This window comes from Ailuropoda melanoleuca, chromosome 13, assembly GCF_002007445.2.
Source record: "Ailuropoda melanoleuca isolate Jingjing chromosome 13, ASM200744v2, whole genome shotgun sequence".
Classification (NCBI taxonomy): domain Eukaryota; kingdom Metazoa; phylum Chordata; class Mammalia; order Carnivora; family Ursidae; genus Ailuropoda; species Ailuropoda melanoleuca.
In genome coordinates, this window is record NC_048230.1 from 51,383,642 (window position 1) to 51,402,140 (window position 18,499).

General features: G+C 42.6%; 2 protein-coding genes across 6 annotated transcripts in view; both read right to left on the reverse strand.

Annotated features, from left to right (window-relative positions):
* CASS4 (Cas scaffold protein family member 4) overlaps positions 1 to 1,570 on the reverse strand; it is a 33,715-nt gene extending 32,145 nt beyond the window's left edge. For all 3 annotated transcript variants that reach the window (XM_034641901.1, XM_011227470.3, XM_011227471.3), the window contains exon 1: positions 1,264 to 1,570. In XM_034641901.1, coding sequence (XP_034497792.1) covers positions 1,264 to 1,299 — 36 coding nt within the window. In that variant the 5' untranslated portion in view covers positions 1,300 to 1,570. The remainder of the gene's footprint in view (positions 1 to 1,263) is intronic.
* A 5,284-nt stretch (positions 1,571 to 6,854) lies between these two features.
* On the reverse strand, positions 6,855 to 18,462 carry CSTF1 (cleavage stimulation factor subunit 1). 3 transcript variants are annotated; one of them, XM_011227477.3, is made up of 6 exons: positions 18,314 to 18,462; positions 15,377 to 15,577; positions 13,507 to 13,784; positions 13,165 to 13,362; positions 11,942 to 12,332; positions 6,855 to 9,270 (listed from the first exon to the last, which is right to left on the reverse strand). In XM_011227477.3, the coding sequence occupies exons 2-6, from the start codon at positions 15,543 to 15,545 to the stop codon at positions 9,011 to 9,013; spliced, it is 1,296 nt and encodes a 431-aa protein (XP_011225779.1). In that variant the 5' UTR covers positions 15,546 to 15,577; positions 18,314 to 18,462; the 3' UTR covers positions 6,855 to 9,010. The 3 variants fall into 3 exon arrangements, with proteins under 3 accessions (XP_011225779.1, XP_011225778.1, XP_011225777.1); XM_011227476.3 differs by having other exon boundaries at positions 18,274 to 18,462; XM_011227475.3 differs by lacking the exon at positions 18,314 to 18,462 and adding an exon at positions 18,099 to 18,209.
* Between the last annotated feature and the right edge of the window lie 37 nt (positions 18,463 to 18,499).

Genomic DNA, 18,499 nt, shown 5'->3' on the forward strand with positions numbered 1-18,499 from the left:
GGTCCTAGCAAACCCTGAGCTGAGGTTGCCTCTGGACGAGGCGTTGAAGACGTGAGTTCTTGCCCCAGTACTGCCGTGATGTGGACTGAGTATTAGAAGGACGTTATTAATTCAACGTTAAATTTTCTTGCCCGCAATCAGGTTGGAGTTGTGTAGACGAATGTCCTTGTTTTTAGGAGACACATTATTGAGGTGAAGTGTCATTTAGGGGGGAAATGTCATTATGCCAACAATTTGTTTTCAAATGGTTTAACAACGGTAACAACAAAGTGTGTGCACACGTGTGTCTAAATATACACAAATGGATGCAGACAGATGTGACAAAGTGCCAGGAATTAGTGAATCTAGGTAAAGGGTATGCAGGGATTTACCAAATTACTTTTTTCCCCCCAGTTTTCCAATGGTTTAAAATTTTTTTAAAGAAAATAGTTGGGTATAAAATTCTAGGGAAGCTTAGATATTTACATGCGATCCATATAAAAGAGGCTGTCATAGGTTACTCGGCCATAAATTCCACTAGTGACATCCATTGTTATTATTTCAATGCTAAGTAACATATATGTAATTCATATAAACAAGCTTCCCCTTTAGTAACTGTTTCATTTTTTCCCGTTCTACTTTAGATTTTTAAAAGGTATAGCAAGATAATCCTTGAGTTTCATTTTCCTTGTGTCCCAGCTGTTTTTCCTTTAAAGCAGCCATTACAACTTTCTAAATAGCGAATCTTTTTTGAGTCATGACACAGACTTGAGCCCCACTCACATGTATCAGTACAAAAGTTCCCGGGCAGTAGTGTGCGGAATGCCCCCAGTGGACTCAGCACAGGAGGCAGAAGCCAGATCTAGACTCTGCTCTTGGGAAGGAACACAGAATCAACCAGGACACCTGGGAGTGACACCAAGGGTCTACAGGGTCCAGAGAGAAGGGAGGTCAACATGGGCTGAGGCCGAGACTCACATCTTGCTCGAAAAGTATGTCAGAAGGCAAATGAACACAAAGGCATGGATGGGTTGTGTTATCAACCCCATAAACTGGCTTCTGCTGGAAGTCATTTTCATCCTTCTCTGAATCGGACTGGCAGGGTCTTTGAGTACATATCTCTTCCACACTTAGACTCATGTTAAACTTTTCCTTCTCAAAATCACATGTTACTAGTATTCACCTCTCGACTCCATTAGAAACTTGGAACTAAAATCGGTCAATGTCCTTAACCATAACGGGTTGTTTTGCCCCCCTGCCCATCCAAACAGCCCCGATACGCACCTTGGGCGCACCATCCATGACGCCGGCTCCTTTCATCTTGGTGTGAAACAGCTCTCGTGAGCTCTCCGGCTGATATCTCCGGCTTCAGCAGAGGATTATGCAATGTCACTGCATGCCTCTGGCCGGTTCTCAGAAACTGAATTCTATGGAGCTATCTGGACAACACGGGAAATTGTCAAAACGATTCTCCCAGCAGGCAGACCTTCTGGAGAGCACGATAAGAGTAAAATAAAGGGGCTGATGGAGAGGAGACAGAAATCCAGTCCACCCTCACTCCTTGATGCCCGGCATCTCACTTGGTCTGTAAGTAGAGATTGTCATACATTTGCTATGTGAAACCACAAAAGAAGAAAAAAAAAAAGCTCTTCTGCTTTATAGGGTGAAGTTCCTACTTTGAATGTTCGGTGTATGGACACTCAGCATTCGTGTCCCCATAAACTCTGTGAACAACTTCCACCAGACAGACCGAGCTCGTTCTCCTGATTAGAGGCCGCTAGGCCAAATTTGGGATCGTGGTCAGCCTCTCTTCCTTCCTGCTTCCCAAACTTGCCCCGCATCCAGCCGGGAGAAAATAAGTCAAGGGGAATGCCTTAAAGGACCTAGTCCCCACTCATCTCTCCTCCGATGCACACTGCTCCTCGCTCTGACCCCAGGCCTACCTTCTGGTCTTTGCTCCAAAACGTCTGATGAACATTTTCCGAGTGCTGACTCTGTACCAGCGCTCTGCTGAGCACTTTTCAGAACAATTAAATTATCTCTTAAATCTCACCCACCCACCATCTGAACTCGAAACCACGGCACTAGCTCACCGCAGTTCGGCATTACTTGCTAAGTCTTTTTACTTTCTCGAAATTCAGACTAAGCGTTCAGAGAGGACGTACCCAGAAGAAGACTCTTTGCTAGGCACGTTCACAGTTTTATTTCATTTAAACAGACTGGTACCCACTCTTCCGAGCCTGGCTCAGGTTGCCTCTCCAACCGGTGATCTCTCCCTGCTGCTACCTTCCTGCCCTTCTAGCACTCTCTGTCTGGTCTGCCAGCTATCCAATTCTGTGTAGTCAGTCCTTGCAAGTCTGAGCACCAGGAAGGATTTACTGACGGAAAGAGCTGACTGATTTCTGGCTGAGACAATTCGTATTTTAAATTGTTATCATTGTTGGGAGTTAACTTCCAGGGCCAAGTAATTGACATGTCGCAGGTGGGAGCAGATAAACCGGCAGGCAACAATGACCCCACAGAATGAACACAAGCTGACTGAACAACAAATTGAGAGTGGCGATCCACAGAGAGGACGACAGAGATGGGAGAATGGGGAGTAATTTAGGGAAGGCTTCAGGAGGAAGGCAAGATATGAGCAGCAGGGGCAGATCGGTATAAAGGCAGAGCTTGTTTCTAGCTGCAGCACCATGAATGTGCAAAAAAAAGAGATGGAATGAGCAAGTTCCATTTAAGGGAACCAAGCAGACTCAGTTGGAAGAGCAATGAGTCATAAGGGCTGAGGTTATGAATGACAGCCTGGGTTAGCAGAAGGATTCTATCCTATTCGTCTTTACAGATAGGACGAATCATTACCGTGATACTCCTGCAAGGCATATAACTAGTAATACGTATAAGACAAAGGCATCTACGGAATGACAGGTGATTTCCACGCCGTTGATTGTGCAGCTGGACATTTTTCGGGGGTATGCCTCTTTGCTCCTGCTTTCTTCTGGCCCTAAACTGCATCACCGTGTTGGTGGGCGTGGTCATCCTGGATCTCAGATGAGGAAGATGCAGGCAATGCTGAGCTAAGGCCGAGGTTCACGTTTCCAGGGTGGGAATCTATTAACCTCAATTTGATGCTTCCATGTATATTTAGATATAACTATGTCATGATTTTGTTTTTGAAAGTCTTTATCTCTCAGATGTACTTATATATTTACAGATAAAGATCTGAGATTTGCTTTGAAGTAATTCAACGGGGAAAGTGGCTGGAGGTGTAGGTAAAAGAAGATTAGTTATGAGTAGCTGGCTGGGGAGTCTGAGCGATGGCTGCATGGCAATTCGTTATACTGTACTTTTTTTTTTTTAAGATTTTATTTATTTATTTGACAGAGAGAGAGACAGCCAGCAAGAGAGGGAACACAAGCAGGGGGAGTGGGAGAGGAAGAAGCAGGCTCCCAGCAGAGGAGCCTGATGCGGGGCTCGATCCCAGAATGCCGGGATCACGCCCTGAGCTGAAGGCAGACGCTTAATGACTGAGCCACCCAGGCGCCCCATCATTATACTGTACTGTTGACATTGAATTAAAAAACAACGGCTTTATTAAGATAGAATTCACATACCACAAAATTCATCCTGTTAAAGAGCACAATTCAGGGTTTTGTTTTGTTTTGTTTGTTTAGTATATGCAGAGTTGTGCAACCATCAGCACTATCTAATTTGAGAATATTTCATCACCCTAGAAAGAAGCCCATACCCATTAGCGGTCACTCCTTCTCCCGCTGTTGGGCCCCAGCCCCTGGCAAACATTGTTTTTATTGTATAAGGGACCTTTGTATATATTTGAAAAGAGGTAAAAAGGATGGACAAACTTGCTCAAGGTCACACAGTGATGGGACAGAGGCAGAATTCAGACCCGAGCCTCTCAGAGAAAAGCTAGACTTCATGCCAGGTCCATTCTGGATGGTTCCCACCATCTTGGCAAACTCCTGACAGTGATTCTTCCCAATACTGAAGGGCTGACCCTGGAGTTCCCCATACAGGTTAGAATGCTGTAATTTGAGTGTCTTTTTATTCATTTACTTATTATTATTTTTTTAGGAGAAACAACTTAAATTAAAAAACAGAATGAAGGCACAAAAGCCATAGATTTGGTCCCAAAAGGAAACAGACCCACTCTTACACGGATACCCAGTGTTGTATTTTGTGAATGCAGGGCTTGGCTTTCAGTCTGCTATTTGGCCCTGTCGTTTTTCTGAATGAAAGCNAGGAGAAACAACTTAAATTAAAAAACAGAATGAAGGCACAAAAGCCATAGATTTGGTTCCAAAAGGAAACAGACCCACTCTTACACGGATACCCACTGTTGTATTTTGTGAATGCAGGGCTTGGCTTTCAGTCTGCTATTTGGCCCTGTCGTTTTTCTGAATGAAAGCCCTTAGACATTTTGCTGCAATCCATTCGTATTTACTTCTTTAGGCAAATGTGTCCTTCTGTGCACAAATATTGCAAGAGTTTGCTATTCCAGGAAATTGGGTGGCTTTCATAATATCCTACTGACTGAAGGTTGAAACAGCTCGAGTTCAAGGGAACCAAGTCCGAGACTCTAATGAGGTAATTTTCCCCCTTCTCTTGACAAACGCTACTGGGAACAGTATTTTGGATGAATTTTCTCTTCAAAGCCTTGGGCATCTGACCACTTCACTTCTATAGCTCCTAATAAATGCACAGGAAGGTAGATTGCTTTTGTATATGGGACTGGTTTTTGGTACACTTTATACTGTTTTCACGTGGACTTTTAGCTACCAAGTTCCTTGAGGGGTAGTCTTTGAACGCTGGCACTCAATGCCTGAGTTTTTAAGTGCCACTGGACACCAGGTGAAGAAGGCCAAAGCGTTAAAGGCTTAGGAGGAAATGTCCGACTGCATGGCTTTAAAATCATCTAATAATCTGGCAGCTTTTAACCTCAAGAAAATAACTCAAATACAGCTCTTTAGTGAAAGCAGAATTTCATAAATTGTCAACAAATTCACCTAAATTCCCTAATGCATGGATACAAACAGGGAGGACTGGGATTCTAAATGTCAGTGATGACTCTGTTTAATAGCCTGAATTTTGACACCAAGGTGGAGAGGAAAAAGGAAGCCAGACTTGAGAAACAGGATGCAAAAAAAAAAAAAAAAAAAAAAAAAAAGGGGCCCCAAAAGCTGGAGGAGAGGGGCTAAGTGTTAATGAGCACAAGAAAACCCCGGGGCAGAGCATGGGGCCACAGGCAAGGGGTCGCTGTCCGGTGAGCAGCCAGACTGTGAAGAGTAAATTGGCCGAACGGTGAGTGGGAAGGAGGCTTCACAGATTAGAACGCCCACCAAGGGAGTTGGAAGGCAAAGAAAAGCTCCAGAAAAAGGCTAAAAGCCTGAGGAATGAAAGCTATAGAAATGTTAACTATTGGGATGCCTGGGTGGCTCTGTCAGTTAAGTGTCTGCTTTCAGCTCAGGTCATGATCCCTGGGTCCTGGGATCGAGTCCCATGTCAGGCTCTCTGCTCACTGGGGAGTCTGCTTCTTTCTCCTTCCCTCTTTCTCTTAAATAAATAAATAAATCGTAAAAGAAAAAAAAATGTCAACTATTTTCTAAAGGGTTTTTGTTGTGGTTCAAATACCCTTGGTCCCTTTTTTAAGTCTCTTGGTCCTCGGTCCTGTTTCAGCTTGTCATGCTCGATGCACTCACACATCGTACATCTGATTAATTCCAAGTCTTCAAGTGCAACTCTCGTGTCTAGTCTCTAGTGCTTCTCATCATGGGGGCGGTTTCCTTACATACTTGATCGTGAACCCATGATTCTCAGAGCTGGCTCTGGGAGAACTGGGGCCTGGGGGAAAGATGTGTTCTTCCCTCACCCATGCCAGCTTCTGTTGGGCATTCTCGGGAGTTGCTTTAGAGCCTCAGCTCGCTTTTCTCCAAGCCACACAAGTAGTGCGAGTTGTTCGTTCCCAGCTTACATGGACGAATAGCTTGTGGGTGGGAGTGTCAGAGAAGACCCTTCCCACAAACCCGAGCCAGCACCACATCAGGCGGCTCTCCTCTTTCCGGGAGGCAGGGTTTTTGTCAAGTTTACCCCTTCCGGGAATGGGGCACCTTCTGGGTTCTGGGCTTTCTTTCTAGGTCTGGACCAAAGCTCCCACCATGCGAAGTCAGAGCTCAGAAGTCATTAGGCTCCAGGGGACTGACAAATGTCCTCCATGCAGCTGGCCACCCCATAGCTCCTGATTGTCTGGCTTCGTGCTTTCTGGTTGTTTGTGTCTCTCAGGAATTCCCGGAGAATTTCTTGCTAGCTCAGCTATTTAGAGATTAGAAATAAAAATAAATTCTATCCAGGTGTGTACTGAAAGGGCTCTCAGAGTATCTGGTCCCCCGTATTTTCAGGAACAGAAGTCTCCCCCTCCCCCATAGCTGTTTCTAGCATGCTGTGTTAAAACAAAAAAAGCGCTTCGCTGATTGAGTGCATGTTGGGGATGACTTTGATTAAGCTCTTTAATCCCAGTAAAGGAAGCTGTGGCACTGAAGAGAAGCGGCTTGCGTTACTACTTAACAAGTTAGTAACAGAGCTGAGACGCCTCCCCCACCCCAACATCGCCCTTCCAAAGGGAAACCACAGTCTAAGGTGAAAGGTTGGTTTCTCTGAATCATCAAAAGAAATGGAATTATACTTGAGTTTTAGGAAAGGTACATAGCTAAAGGAGATTCGGCTATAAAAATCTGACTTCTAGAACACGACACTAAAGAAACAGTATGAGAAGTACCAAAGTCGTAACTGCTGTTTGAGAAGACATGTTTAAATATGAAAACATTCAAAGCAAGGTCCAAAAACAAAAAAACAAAACAAAAACTAGCTTTAAATTATCATTATATACAAAAAGTTTATTTAGAAATCACGTATCTTTAAAAAATAACATAGAAGTTTTAAGTTCTTATCCTGACTTATTATTCACTGTTTGAAAGCCAGGGTGTTACGTGGTACAGTTAATGACATGCTGATGTCAAGTCCATGTAATATTCCTGGCATTTATACCAGTTCAAAATATGTGATTTTTATTTTTTTTTAAGGTTTTATTTGAGACAGAGATAGCGACAGAGATAGAGAGAGCAGGAGTGGGAGGAGAGGATAGAGGCAGTCTCCCCCAAGCAGGGAGCCATGGGACTCGATCCCAGGACCCCGGGATCATGACCTGAGCCGAAGGCAGGTGCTTCACCAACTGAGCCACCCAGGTGCCCCTTAATGTGATTTTCAAAAGAAAAAAAAAAGTCTGTTTTGGAAACACATGAAAGTATCTTGATCTTACAGGTAGGAGTCCTGAAACTACAGCTCCACTGCTGAGACTATTCCAGGAACTGGAAAGAGTAGGCATCATTATTTAAATTCATGAACAGTTAAAAAGACCCAGCGGACCTGACATCGGGAATGCAATGGGGTCACTCTAGTGCATGTGCTGGAGCAGAAGGACGCAGAGATGTTCAATCTCTGCTGCGGCTTCATAGGGCTGAAAGCAAAAGAAGCAGCAGAAAAAGAAGCTAGGAGTTTGGGTTGCTAATTTTTTACGGAACCGGTTACTCTTGTTCCTATTCAGTAGGTTTCTTCTAATCTTACAAAAGCAGCACCCACAGGTGGCCAAGTTCAAAAGCTGGAGAATCAGGACACAAAATAAAAATAAATCCAAACTCACTAGAGACCATAAAATACAGCTCTTTGGAAATCTGAACTAAAACTCTGATTTAACACGTTAAGAATGCCTAAAATGGTTTCATAGATCAAAGAGTTGATATGATCCTTAAGGAGGACGACTAATGCAGAATTTTTATGCAGTAACCCTCAGATTTTAAAGTTCCTATAACATAAAACACTTACTTTAACTTTAATCTATCTCGTATTTTTATCGAATGACCCTAGATTCTACTGTTAGGTACTCCTACCCAGATCATGAGGTATTTGTATTTGGGGACAAATATAAACCAAAGTCTTTCAGATCGGAGGTTAGGGTTCCCTGACCTAGCCTGAAGTGAATCCAGAGAAATAGTGTCACTTGCTAAAAAGTTTCAAGAAAAAGAAAACCCCTATTGGTTGGTTAATTGCAAAAATCTTCCAAGAACATAGTTGCCATGTGCATCCATGATGAGCAGGGATGATTCATACTGAAGAGAACTGAAAAATGAGATTTAAAATTACACAAGAACAAAGTCAATGGATATTAATTGTCTGTGAAACAAGCAACACGGGAGAGCGGCAGTGGGGTCACCTAAATTGGTTAGATTGGATGGATCTTCAATTAGGTTTTCCATCAACTGGTAATAATCTTATCAGAAGTATTTACTGAAGATGAGCATTGCAGCAATGAAAGGAGAATGTGGGAGGTATGATGAAACATATCGTCTCCTACAAATCTTCAGGAAAAACCCGCCGCTAATTTTATTGCAGTGAAAAAGGTGTAACACTAAAGTTGGAGATTCGAGTTTTATTTTCAGAATGATGTCATTTTAGGATAGAATCGATGGATTCTCTAAAATGGTTTTAATATGGCACAACACTCTTGATTCTCAGAGCTGTATGCCTTCTTATCTGTCACAATGTATTCTGCAAGGAGATAGAGACAAACAGGGTGGAGAACAGGCACAAGAGTTGACAAAACTACCAAATGAAAATTCCTCAGGACAGATCCACTTGAGATCTAGAAAGCACTTTAATACTCTATCCTTCTTCAAATGATCAAGAGATTCAAGAGAAATGGCAAGTCCTGTATTTACAAAACCGATGAAAATCACACTGTAATAATCAGTGAATGCAGAACCACCGCACAGATCTGCGTTTCCAACTTTTCCCACCATGATTCTACATCAAGGTAAAAAAAGATTCTTTTGTACAAATCCAAGAAGGATGGAGAGGTGGCAGCACAACTGCCAGATGGTGCAGTGACTTACTACCAGAGCTGGTGTCAGGACACGGGGGCAAGAGGGGCACAGTCCTCGAGAAAAGAACCCTGTATCACGGAGGCGGGCTAGTCTGTGGTTGATCTCCGGTACCAAAACCGTGCTCGGAAGTCATCGCTGCACGTCATGAAGCCGGGGTTGGTGGGCGAATGCACTATGCAGCGCACGATGTTGTTGTGGCCGAGGGAGAGCAGGTTCCGGCGCTCGGCAGTGCGAGAGTCCCAGCAGCACAGACTGATGGTCCTCTCGTCTGGCAGCAGCACGTAGTCCTCGGTGTGGTTGAACACGGCCTGCGTCCGGTGTACCTGCCGCCCGCTCAAGCCGGCACCTGCAGAGATGAGAGGTTAAGGGTCTGAGTGCCAGGGCTAGCTGTCCACGTTTACATTTTCCATCCTCAGACTGCTGTACTTTGGTTAATTATCCTGTCGATGGCAAAACAGCATTTTAAAATGGAAGGAATACACATTTATTGTGCAATTTGGGACACTCCAAGAAAGTCTGCAAAAGAAAATCACCACCAGCTCACCACCTCGGGCAACTGTGAACGCTCTGATGTACTCTAGGCATAAAAGCATCTTAAAAAAATACAAAATTGGTGCTATATTATATCTTTTCTGTCACAGTTTAAATCAACTTTTTGTTGGGTATATTCATTCTTTGATGTTTTTTATTGGCTGCAATATACACCACTGTTAGGAAGCACTATTACTAGTTAATAATTCCTTCTCTGCTAGGCATTTAGTTTGTATCTGATCACAAATAGCACTGTGACAAATTCTTTCTACAGAACACATTATTTCCTCAGGATTAAATCCCTAGAACAGAATTACTGGAATGTACGAACATCTGCTCTCCAAAAGGAAGCTTTAGGCTTTTTCAGAACTATGAAAATACAGATTTTATGTTTAAAATACTGAATAAAGCATAAAAAAATAAAAACTGCCTGATAGTTTTGTATCCAGAGTTAGTATTTTGATGAATATCCTTTCTCAATATCTCTATATGTTGTCCATCATTTCTAAAGCAGAGCATACACCATGTGCTTTTATTCAACAGTCTGTAGTAGAGATCTATAAAGATGGAATATGGTTTGATGACGTGAACATGGACAAATTACACAGCCCCGTTACACCTTCAATTTCTCTTCTGCTCTGTGGAGGATAATTCTAGCACCTCCCTCAAGACAGCTGCAAGGATCAGCATGAGGTGTAACACACACAGCTTGCCAGGGTGAGTGTTTAGTTTTCAAGGCTGCATACCGTGGAAAGGATGCGTAACAACCACTTACTCAATGCTTTCTGGGGGGTATTTGTTGCCTCTCCCTTTCCCCTTCTCTAGATAACGTCAGGACAGACATCCTTCTGTGTGTACATGTGCATACTTGCCGAGAGTCATTTTAGTCTGAATTTCTAAGAGTGCACATAGTGGGTCCAATGCTGAAAATTTTGATACAGGACACCAACCTGCCCTTTAGAAATATTCACCAGCTGACACTATGAACAATAAAATATGTAATTTCCTAAAATGTTGATCAATACAAGATAGTATCAATCTTTTAAATTCCCACCATCTGATGAGTACAGAAAGATACTTCCCCTTTTCATTTCTTAGGTTTACGGTGCCGCCGGTCACCTAGCTCCCCTTGAGCTCACTGACCACTGATATGGGTCCACTTTACATGCTATGCATATTATTTCCCTAGTTCAGCATTTTAATTTTTACTGTTTTGAATTAATTTTTAACATTGAAATTTCTAAGGCTTGATAGTCTTTCCTTGTCTTTAAGAATCCTTTGAATTCTAACTAAACACTGAAGCTGGAAACACAGATCTAAGCATGCTGACATGGAGTCTTAACCTGTGAATTAGAAAACGAGGGAATTTGCATATAAATTCCGTATAATCTCATTTTAAAATCAAATCCCAATTCTCCATCACAACAAAACAATAAGCCACATATAACCATGAAACATCCCCATATTCACAAGACCAAACACGATAAATCCTGTGAGAATCTAGTGTGCACCCTGTCTTCCACACTCAGACCGCGGTCGTTACTTGTGAGATGCAGGCAGCTTTCCCATTTTTTCTTTGATCACTTTCGTATCTTCTTTTTGCAACAAGAACACAGTCCTTGAACAGTAACAATTAAAGAAATTCTTCAAAATAGCTCCATACAAAAGTGTTTCAACAAAGTCACCAAGAATTATGATAAAAATGACTCTTCCCAAGACTTGCTAGTTGTATGTTTATGTCAGAAGCCAGGCAGATGGCAGGAAGCGAACTCTGGTCACCAGGAGCTAAATCTGACGGGGCTGTGCTGCACCCTAGTGGTTCAGATTTCTTCTCTAAAAGTCGAATAACCACAACCGCCAAGCCCTTACAATGGCTGTTTTCTTACAAAGTTCTGGTCCTGGTGATTTTAGTGTATGACACCAACATCTCACAACAGAGGAAACTAGCTGAAGTTTACTGGAGGTTTTCTACCAAACAAGAGCCTTTGCAGTTCTGAGGAACAGAGAATGAGACACAGTATTTTACCAACATTCAGTGCAAGTTAGGGCTACCTGCACTCTCTCAGGAACAGGCCAAGATCTTCCCTCTCAGCCTTCTTTCCCTAATGCATATATTTACTGAGACCCACTAACTTAGGCTTTTCTCTGAAGTGCTCTTATGTTTGAGGGGAAAAAGGCAGATCATTGGCGTACAAATGGACCACCAGAGTCTCAAATGTCACTTGCACAGCATCAGATCTCGTGTAAGCCGTAACGTATGGAGAACAAGGTTATGAAACTATGGTTCTATTTCCAGCTCTGCTTCTTACAAACTGCAGCCTTGGCTAAACTACTTAACCTCTAAGTCTTGGTTTCTTATCTAAAAGAGGGATCACATCTGCCTTGCTCAATGTGTACATTTACGGTGTGGCTCTTGTGAAGATTTAAGCGTTCTGGAAACCATAACATGCTATAGAAATGTTAAGTAATGGCAATTTTTTGCATACCTGTGTATCTGACCAGCGTTCGTCCTGTTGATATTTCCCAAAGTTTAGCTACAGAGTCTTTTCCACTGGAGAGAATGTATTTAGAATTTTTGGAGAAAATGGCAGAACAAACTTCAGCACCATCGTGGGCTTTCTCAAAAGTTGTGATGCATCGATTTGAAACACCATCCCATAACTTGATGCAGCCGTCCTTGCTACCAGTTACATACATATTGGCACTAGGATTGTAATTCACGGAGCATATAGCATCGGTGTGCTGGTCTTGAGGATTGCAAGAGACAAAACACTGAAATGTATTGATATCATAAAGCCGCAGAGTAGGATGCTGAGTCCCAACAAGTATAAAGTCTCCAGAAGGATGAAAAGAGATGGAGCGTAACATTTCAGCTTCCTGTTAGGACAGAGACATTAACATTAAGTGACCAACTAGTGAACAATTAAATACAGAGGAAATGTGGAAAATATCTGGTTGATGGAGAGAACATATAAAACAATGGTCAGATGTTACACAGGTATAAGGAACAATGAACTTTCTAGAATACAAGAAAGTATCATTTGAACAGAGATTTCAAAAACTATTTACTGGTAAGATTATTTATTCCAAACTGCAGAAGCAAGCTTCATTATTTGCAAATGAACATCGGGTGAACTCAGAACGGAATATCATCAGGCTAGCATTCATTCACACATGAACGAAGAAGGATTAACACAACTTGTACACATGAATAGCTTCTTCAATTTGTCCTAGGTTTCCAAATAGAGTAAAAAACTAAGTTAAATTATTAAAAGGTGGAAGTCACTACCCAAACTTTAGTATTTCTGAACTGGAAATTCAAAATATGGCACCAAATGTGACTTTTCCAGGAAACATCTGATAGTTTCAACTGAGTAATTTTTTGATTCCCATTAAGTTACACTTTCAGCGAAGTTGGTTTGTCTTTAAATAGGGTTCTGCAACCTTAAAAAAGTGATACAGATTCTGAACCCTTGTTGCATGAACTGTGACCAGCAGTCCTGACCGGCCAGAGAAGGTGGGCACAGGGCAGCATGTGGATCATGTGTCCATGCAAATCAGATTCCCGAGCCACCTGCGGCATGTGTCCTTGTCGTGTCCTCCTGTTTTATAGGATCACTGAGACTACTTTAAAAAAGAAAACAGTCATACAATAATAGCTCTTTATTTTTAAGAAAAAATGTAAAGCTCCTTTCCAAACATTCCTAACCTGAATGTATTTGAAGGCTCTTTTTGCAGATGGTTTGGAATAATCAAATAATTTAAGAGTATAATCCCTTGAACCAGAGGCAAGGATCTGTTCTGTTGGGTGGAAAGCGAGACATGTGACTTCATCCACGTGGTCATAAAGCGTTCGAATCACTGGGTGGTTTTCCATGTTCTGTTGTGCAGTCTCATTCATCATGACCTAGACCAATAAGAAAACAGAAGCTCAAAATCTAAAAGCTGTCTGACTCGAAGTACCCAACTATGCTAAGTCCAGTCTAAACTGGTCTCTCACTTTCCCAATGAACAACAGACAAACAGTACATACGTTACTGGGATTTTTTACCTCTATTGGCATGGCACTTTTGGCCAACATTCTTTCTGTGTCAAGTATCTTTATGGAAGCATCAGCAGATCCAGTAGCTATTAACTGCCCATCTCTACTGTAGGTAGCTACACGGCATGGTCCTTTATGGGATGTGACATAGCATGTTTCGTACTCTGAAGCCTCTGGGGACATAGTTTGGACGTCTGCATCAAATTCCAGGTCAATTCCTGTGCCTGGGGCAACTGTATCTGAACGACCAATTGCATACTGAACTGCAGTATCATCATTTTCCATTCCTGAAAGGAATAAAAATTAAGTGCATGAGGGGTGCCTGGGTGGCTCAGTCAGTTAAGTGTCTGCCTTCAGCTTGGGTCATGGTCCTTGGGTCCTGGGATCGAGCCCTGTGTTGGGCTCTGTGCTCAGCTGTAAGCCTGCTTTCCCCTCTCCCTCTGCCCCTCCCCCTGCTCATGCTCTATCTCAAATAAATAAAATCTTAAAAAAAAAAAATTAAGTGCATGAAAAAATGTTATTTGAAAAAGACAAGACCAAAATCTGGATCCAATATCAATTCACTCTTTCTTGGAGCTGCATGACACTTAGCACTTCACAAAATTATGTCTACTGACCTGGGTGCATGCATAATGACAACACTATAGGCAATATGGAAGGTTAGGCTCCAATAGGTTACATCAGCTCCCCTGATTTTTGCCTCCAAAATTTTCTACTTTAATCACAACTACAGAAATGTAAAAAGAACCCAAAAAACAAAAAAAGCAGTTCTACAGTTAAGCTATTTTTTCCCCATTCTGGATTTTAATATTTTTAGTGCTGAGATCTGTTAGTGGCAGCTTTAAGGCTCATTAAGTCAGATACATTGTTAGCATTAACACTAGTGAAACATATTTGAAAGAATGTTGATATTTAAATAAACAGAAGTTTCTCAAGAAAATGCATTTTAAATTTAAAAATAACTTCACATATCATATAAACAGCATGTTTATTAGTATAAGAAAAATTAGGAATACAGATGAACACAAAAATAAAAATGACTTTCCATTAGATGACCCAGAAATAATTGCTGTTAACAGGGTGGAATGAATTCTTCTGGACCTTTCCCCATGCACAGTTGTTACAATTCTTAAAACAAAAATAGAACCACACTATATGATATTTTGTAACTTGTTCATTTACTCAAACAGAATAAACATCTGGCCAGTGTAACCTTTATCTATATCATGTTGTTGGACTCAATGCGATGGACACAAGAACACTCACAACTAATTCCTTATTGTTGGGTATTTCAGTTGTATTCATTTTATTTCCTCAAATTTGAACAGAAATTCTCAAAAATGGCATTGCTACGTCAAAGGGTATAAACATGTTGGTAATTCTATATTTTACTGAGTGCTTTCTACAACCCAGGGAAAACCCAGGATATACTGTTGAACGAGACAAGATCCTGATCTTTATTGAGCTTGCTGTCTTTTCTGGGGAGGTACAGACTGTGTGGGAAACAACCTGAAACAATGAAGAAAATTTCAGATAGTGATTCTGTTATGAAGGAAATAGGACTGCTGTTTTAGAATACCTGAGGTTTGGGGAAGACAGTGGGTTATTTTAGAAAAGGTGAAGAGGCCTCTGAAATACCATTTGAACTGAAATCTGGTCAACAGCACAATGAAACGCTTCAGATAACTCTTATACAGAGCCTGAGGCTAGAACCAGCTCGAAATCTTCATAGTCACGGGTTTGCTTACTCTTTCAGTATCTAGCATGTATGTGACACATACTAGGCACCAAAACTACACAAAAATAATCTTGAAAAACTCTGATTTCAAAAACATCTGGAACCTTGTCACGGAATCAATGAATCTGCATTCAAAGCTACCTAGTTTGATGAGATGCAGGAGCTGCTCCGAGGGTGCACAAACAGACTGAGGCTTGATTTCATTAATGAGGCCATTAGCAATGCTGATGTAGCCATCGTAGAGCAGCTGGCTAATGATCAGCTTGTAGAGCTGCTGGCGGTCCTTCAAGCCCACTTTGGTTCTGTACATCTTGGAGAAGAGGAAGACAATTTCCTTGCCAGCTGCAAGATGAGAAAACAGGGATGGTGAAGGGCAGAGGCAGTAGTAAGTCACAGAAGCAACACAGTAATCTGGCCAGACTTGTGGGGTGTAAATCCCAGCTCCATTAGTTCCATCATCTTTGGTCATCAACCTCCTTCCTCCGAGATCATGTTCCTCAGCCGCTAAACAAGTTAGCAAAGGTTAAATAAGATGGTACGTGCAGAGCACTGAGCTGAGTGGCACACAGAAATTATTCAAATCACATTAGTGAACATTTACAGAACTTTTCATCCATTTTTCTTCTCTGTCAAACTACCTGCCTGCCACTTTTATTCTATATTGCTATCCCAGAATCTTCCACTTCTTCTAAGACACTGACTGGTTTTTGCAATAGGTAAGACAGCTGCTATTGTTGAATGTCTAGACACTGTTTCCACCAGCTGAGCTGTATGCTTACTGACATCAGTTAAGTTCATTCTTGAAACACACTGTAACTAAATTTGTTAAATTACACAATTTAATTAGATAGTAAATAAAAACTCAAGGGCACAAAAGCCACTACGCTACGAAAACTAATCAAGTTGAGTGCTTTGGAAAGATTCAAAGATGACTTGCTTAATAAAATATTGGCAAATAGGATATGGCCAAAACAACTATAAAAAAATGAAGGAAAAAAAAGGGTAAAAATCTAAAGGATTGTGCCCTTAGATTGGTTCACAAGTGCTTAAGTTCTCTCTTAGAAAGTAAAATGAAAACTGCAGATGATGGTTTCCAATCTATGCAAAAAAAGTAAGTCCAACTGGTGGACATGAGTGGATAAATTTGACTTCTAAAAATCAGTGTTTGTATGTATATGTATGTCTGGACAGCTACCAGAAGGCCACAGGAGCCTGGGGCCAGTAATAAAGAACAGAAGTCACAGGCAGACAAGAAATTGGAAGTCAGAGCACAGGGGAGAGAGAGGAATACCAGAAAGGAGAGGAGCGAGCAGTAACATCGGTACTGCCTGGATTGCTGTACTTTACAGGGAAAGATTCTGGAAGGGGGGTGTCTTATAGTAAAGGAGTGGGGAACCATGTTTTCTAACTAATTCTCCTCTGGAGAATAACTGAAGCTACTGATCATAAGAACAGCTAACAGTTACTGAATGTTCAGCATGTTTTTTCTTACTTAGTCCCCAACACCATCCTGTAAGGGAGGCCCTGTAATCTTGTTTACAGAGGAGAAGGGAAAATAACTTGTCCAAGTTCCCACGACCAGTGCCTGGAGAAACCAGGATTAGCAAACAGATGGTTTAACTCTAGACTGTGTCGTTCCTGATAACTACCTGTAGTGTTCCTTAAAAATTTAATGATAGGGGCACCTGGTGCCTGCGTGGCTCAGTCGGTTAAGTGTCTGCCTTCAGCTCAGGTCATGATCCCGCGGTCCTGGGATCCAGCCTCCCAGAGGGCTCCCTGCTCATGGGGGAGCCTGCTTCTCCCTCTGCCCCTCACCCTGCTCATGCTCACCCTCAAATAAATAAATAAATAAAAATCTTAAAAAAAAATTAACGATAAACTAGCTAAAATTTGTTAGACTAAGTGTAGTATATAACACCACAGTGTGTAAGCAATTTATATGCATTACCTCATTTAATACTCATCTAATCCTATTTTAGGGATAGGGAACCCGAGGTGCAGAGAGGTTACCTTACCCAGGATCAAAGAGCTTATCAATGACACAGCCTGGATCCTTACCCCGGCTATCTGACCTCAGAGCTCCAGTCCTTACCGTGCTGCACTGATGGGTGTTAATAACAGCAGCCAACATTTATTAAGCACTTGCCAGACACCGTGCTAAGTACTTTACAAGCATTAGCTCACTGAATGAAATCATTCAAAATATTTAAGCACACGTACAAGCAACTGTATATAAATCTATGCTTGTGTAGACAACACTAGGACACAATAGAGATGATGAAACCCGCAGAAATAACTTAGGAAGGTGAAAATAAAATGTGGCTGAGTTAACTCGTCAAGTGGCCGCCAGGACTGCCCACAGCAGAGCCCAGAACTTAACCACTATTCTCTCCTGTCTCTGCACTCATGCCAGGAGCATCGCGGGGTACACAAAAATTAGGAAAGAAGAGAAAGTACGCGGCCCGCTTCTCAAGTCTCACAGAACGTTTGCTCGCTGGGCTAGTAAGTACCTAATTACCACCCCCAATTTGCAGGCGAGGACGCCGAGGCCCCAGGACGGGAAGAACAAGGCCTAGGAACTGTCTACACCCGGAACTAGAAGGGGGATCAGGGCGAGAACACACACACCCCCTCACGAAGCTCAGCTACCATCCCGCCGTAAAAGCGAACTAAGGACGGAGTGAGGGTGGGAGCGAGGCCTTAGAGGAAGAGAAGAGGGTGTGCAGGCCCAGCCTGGCAACTCAGGGCGCATGCCACCCCGCTCACTATCGGGCCTTCCCGCTTCGCTCATCTTTCCTGTTGTCCCGAAAAGACCCCAGCTGACCGCACCAGCCGCTCTCCATGCATCCCAGGCCCCCAGTACCCGCTAGTCCGGCTCTCTCGATATCCCGCTTTCTCCCAGAAAAATGGAGGCGCGAATTCTGCCCGATCGATCGCTCTGAGCGCACGTTCACTGCGCACGCGCAAAGGGCGAAGCGCCGAGCGCTGCGCTATCGATCGGCCCCACTCTCTCCTGCCCTTCTCGCCATCTTACTTACTGGCGCGTTCGAGTGGTTCGTTAATCTCCTCCGACTTTACCTCTTGCGCGACAACGTTGATTGACGCCAAGGAAATGCTGTCTCTCCGACAAATGTCAGATCCTGGAGAACACCGCGGGCGCTAGAACGGCCAAAGTCTGGCGGGCGGTTGGCTCCAACACTTCCGGGGCCTTACCGGCAAGTACGCCTGCGCGCTGTCACCGCCTTGGACGTGACTCAAGCCGTC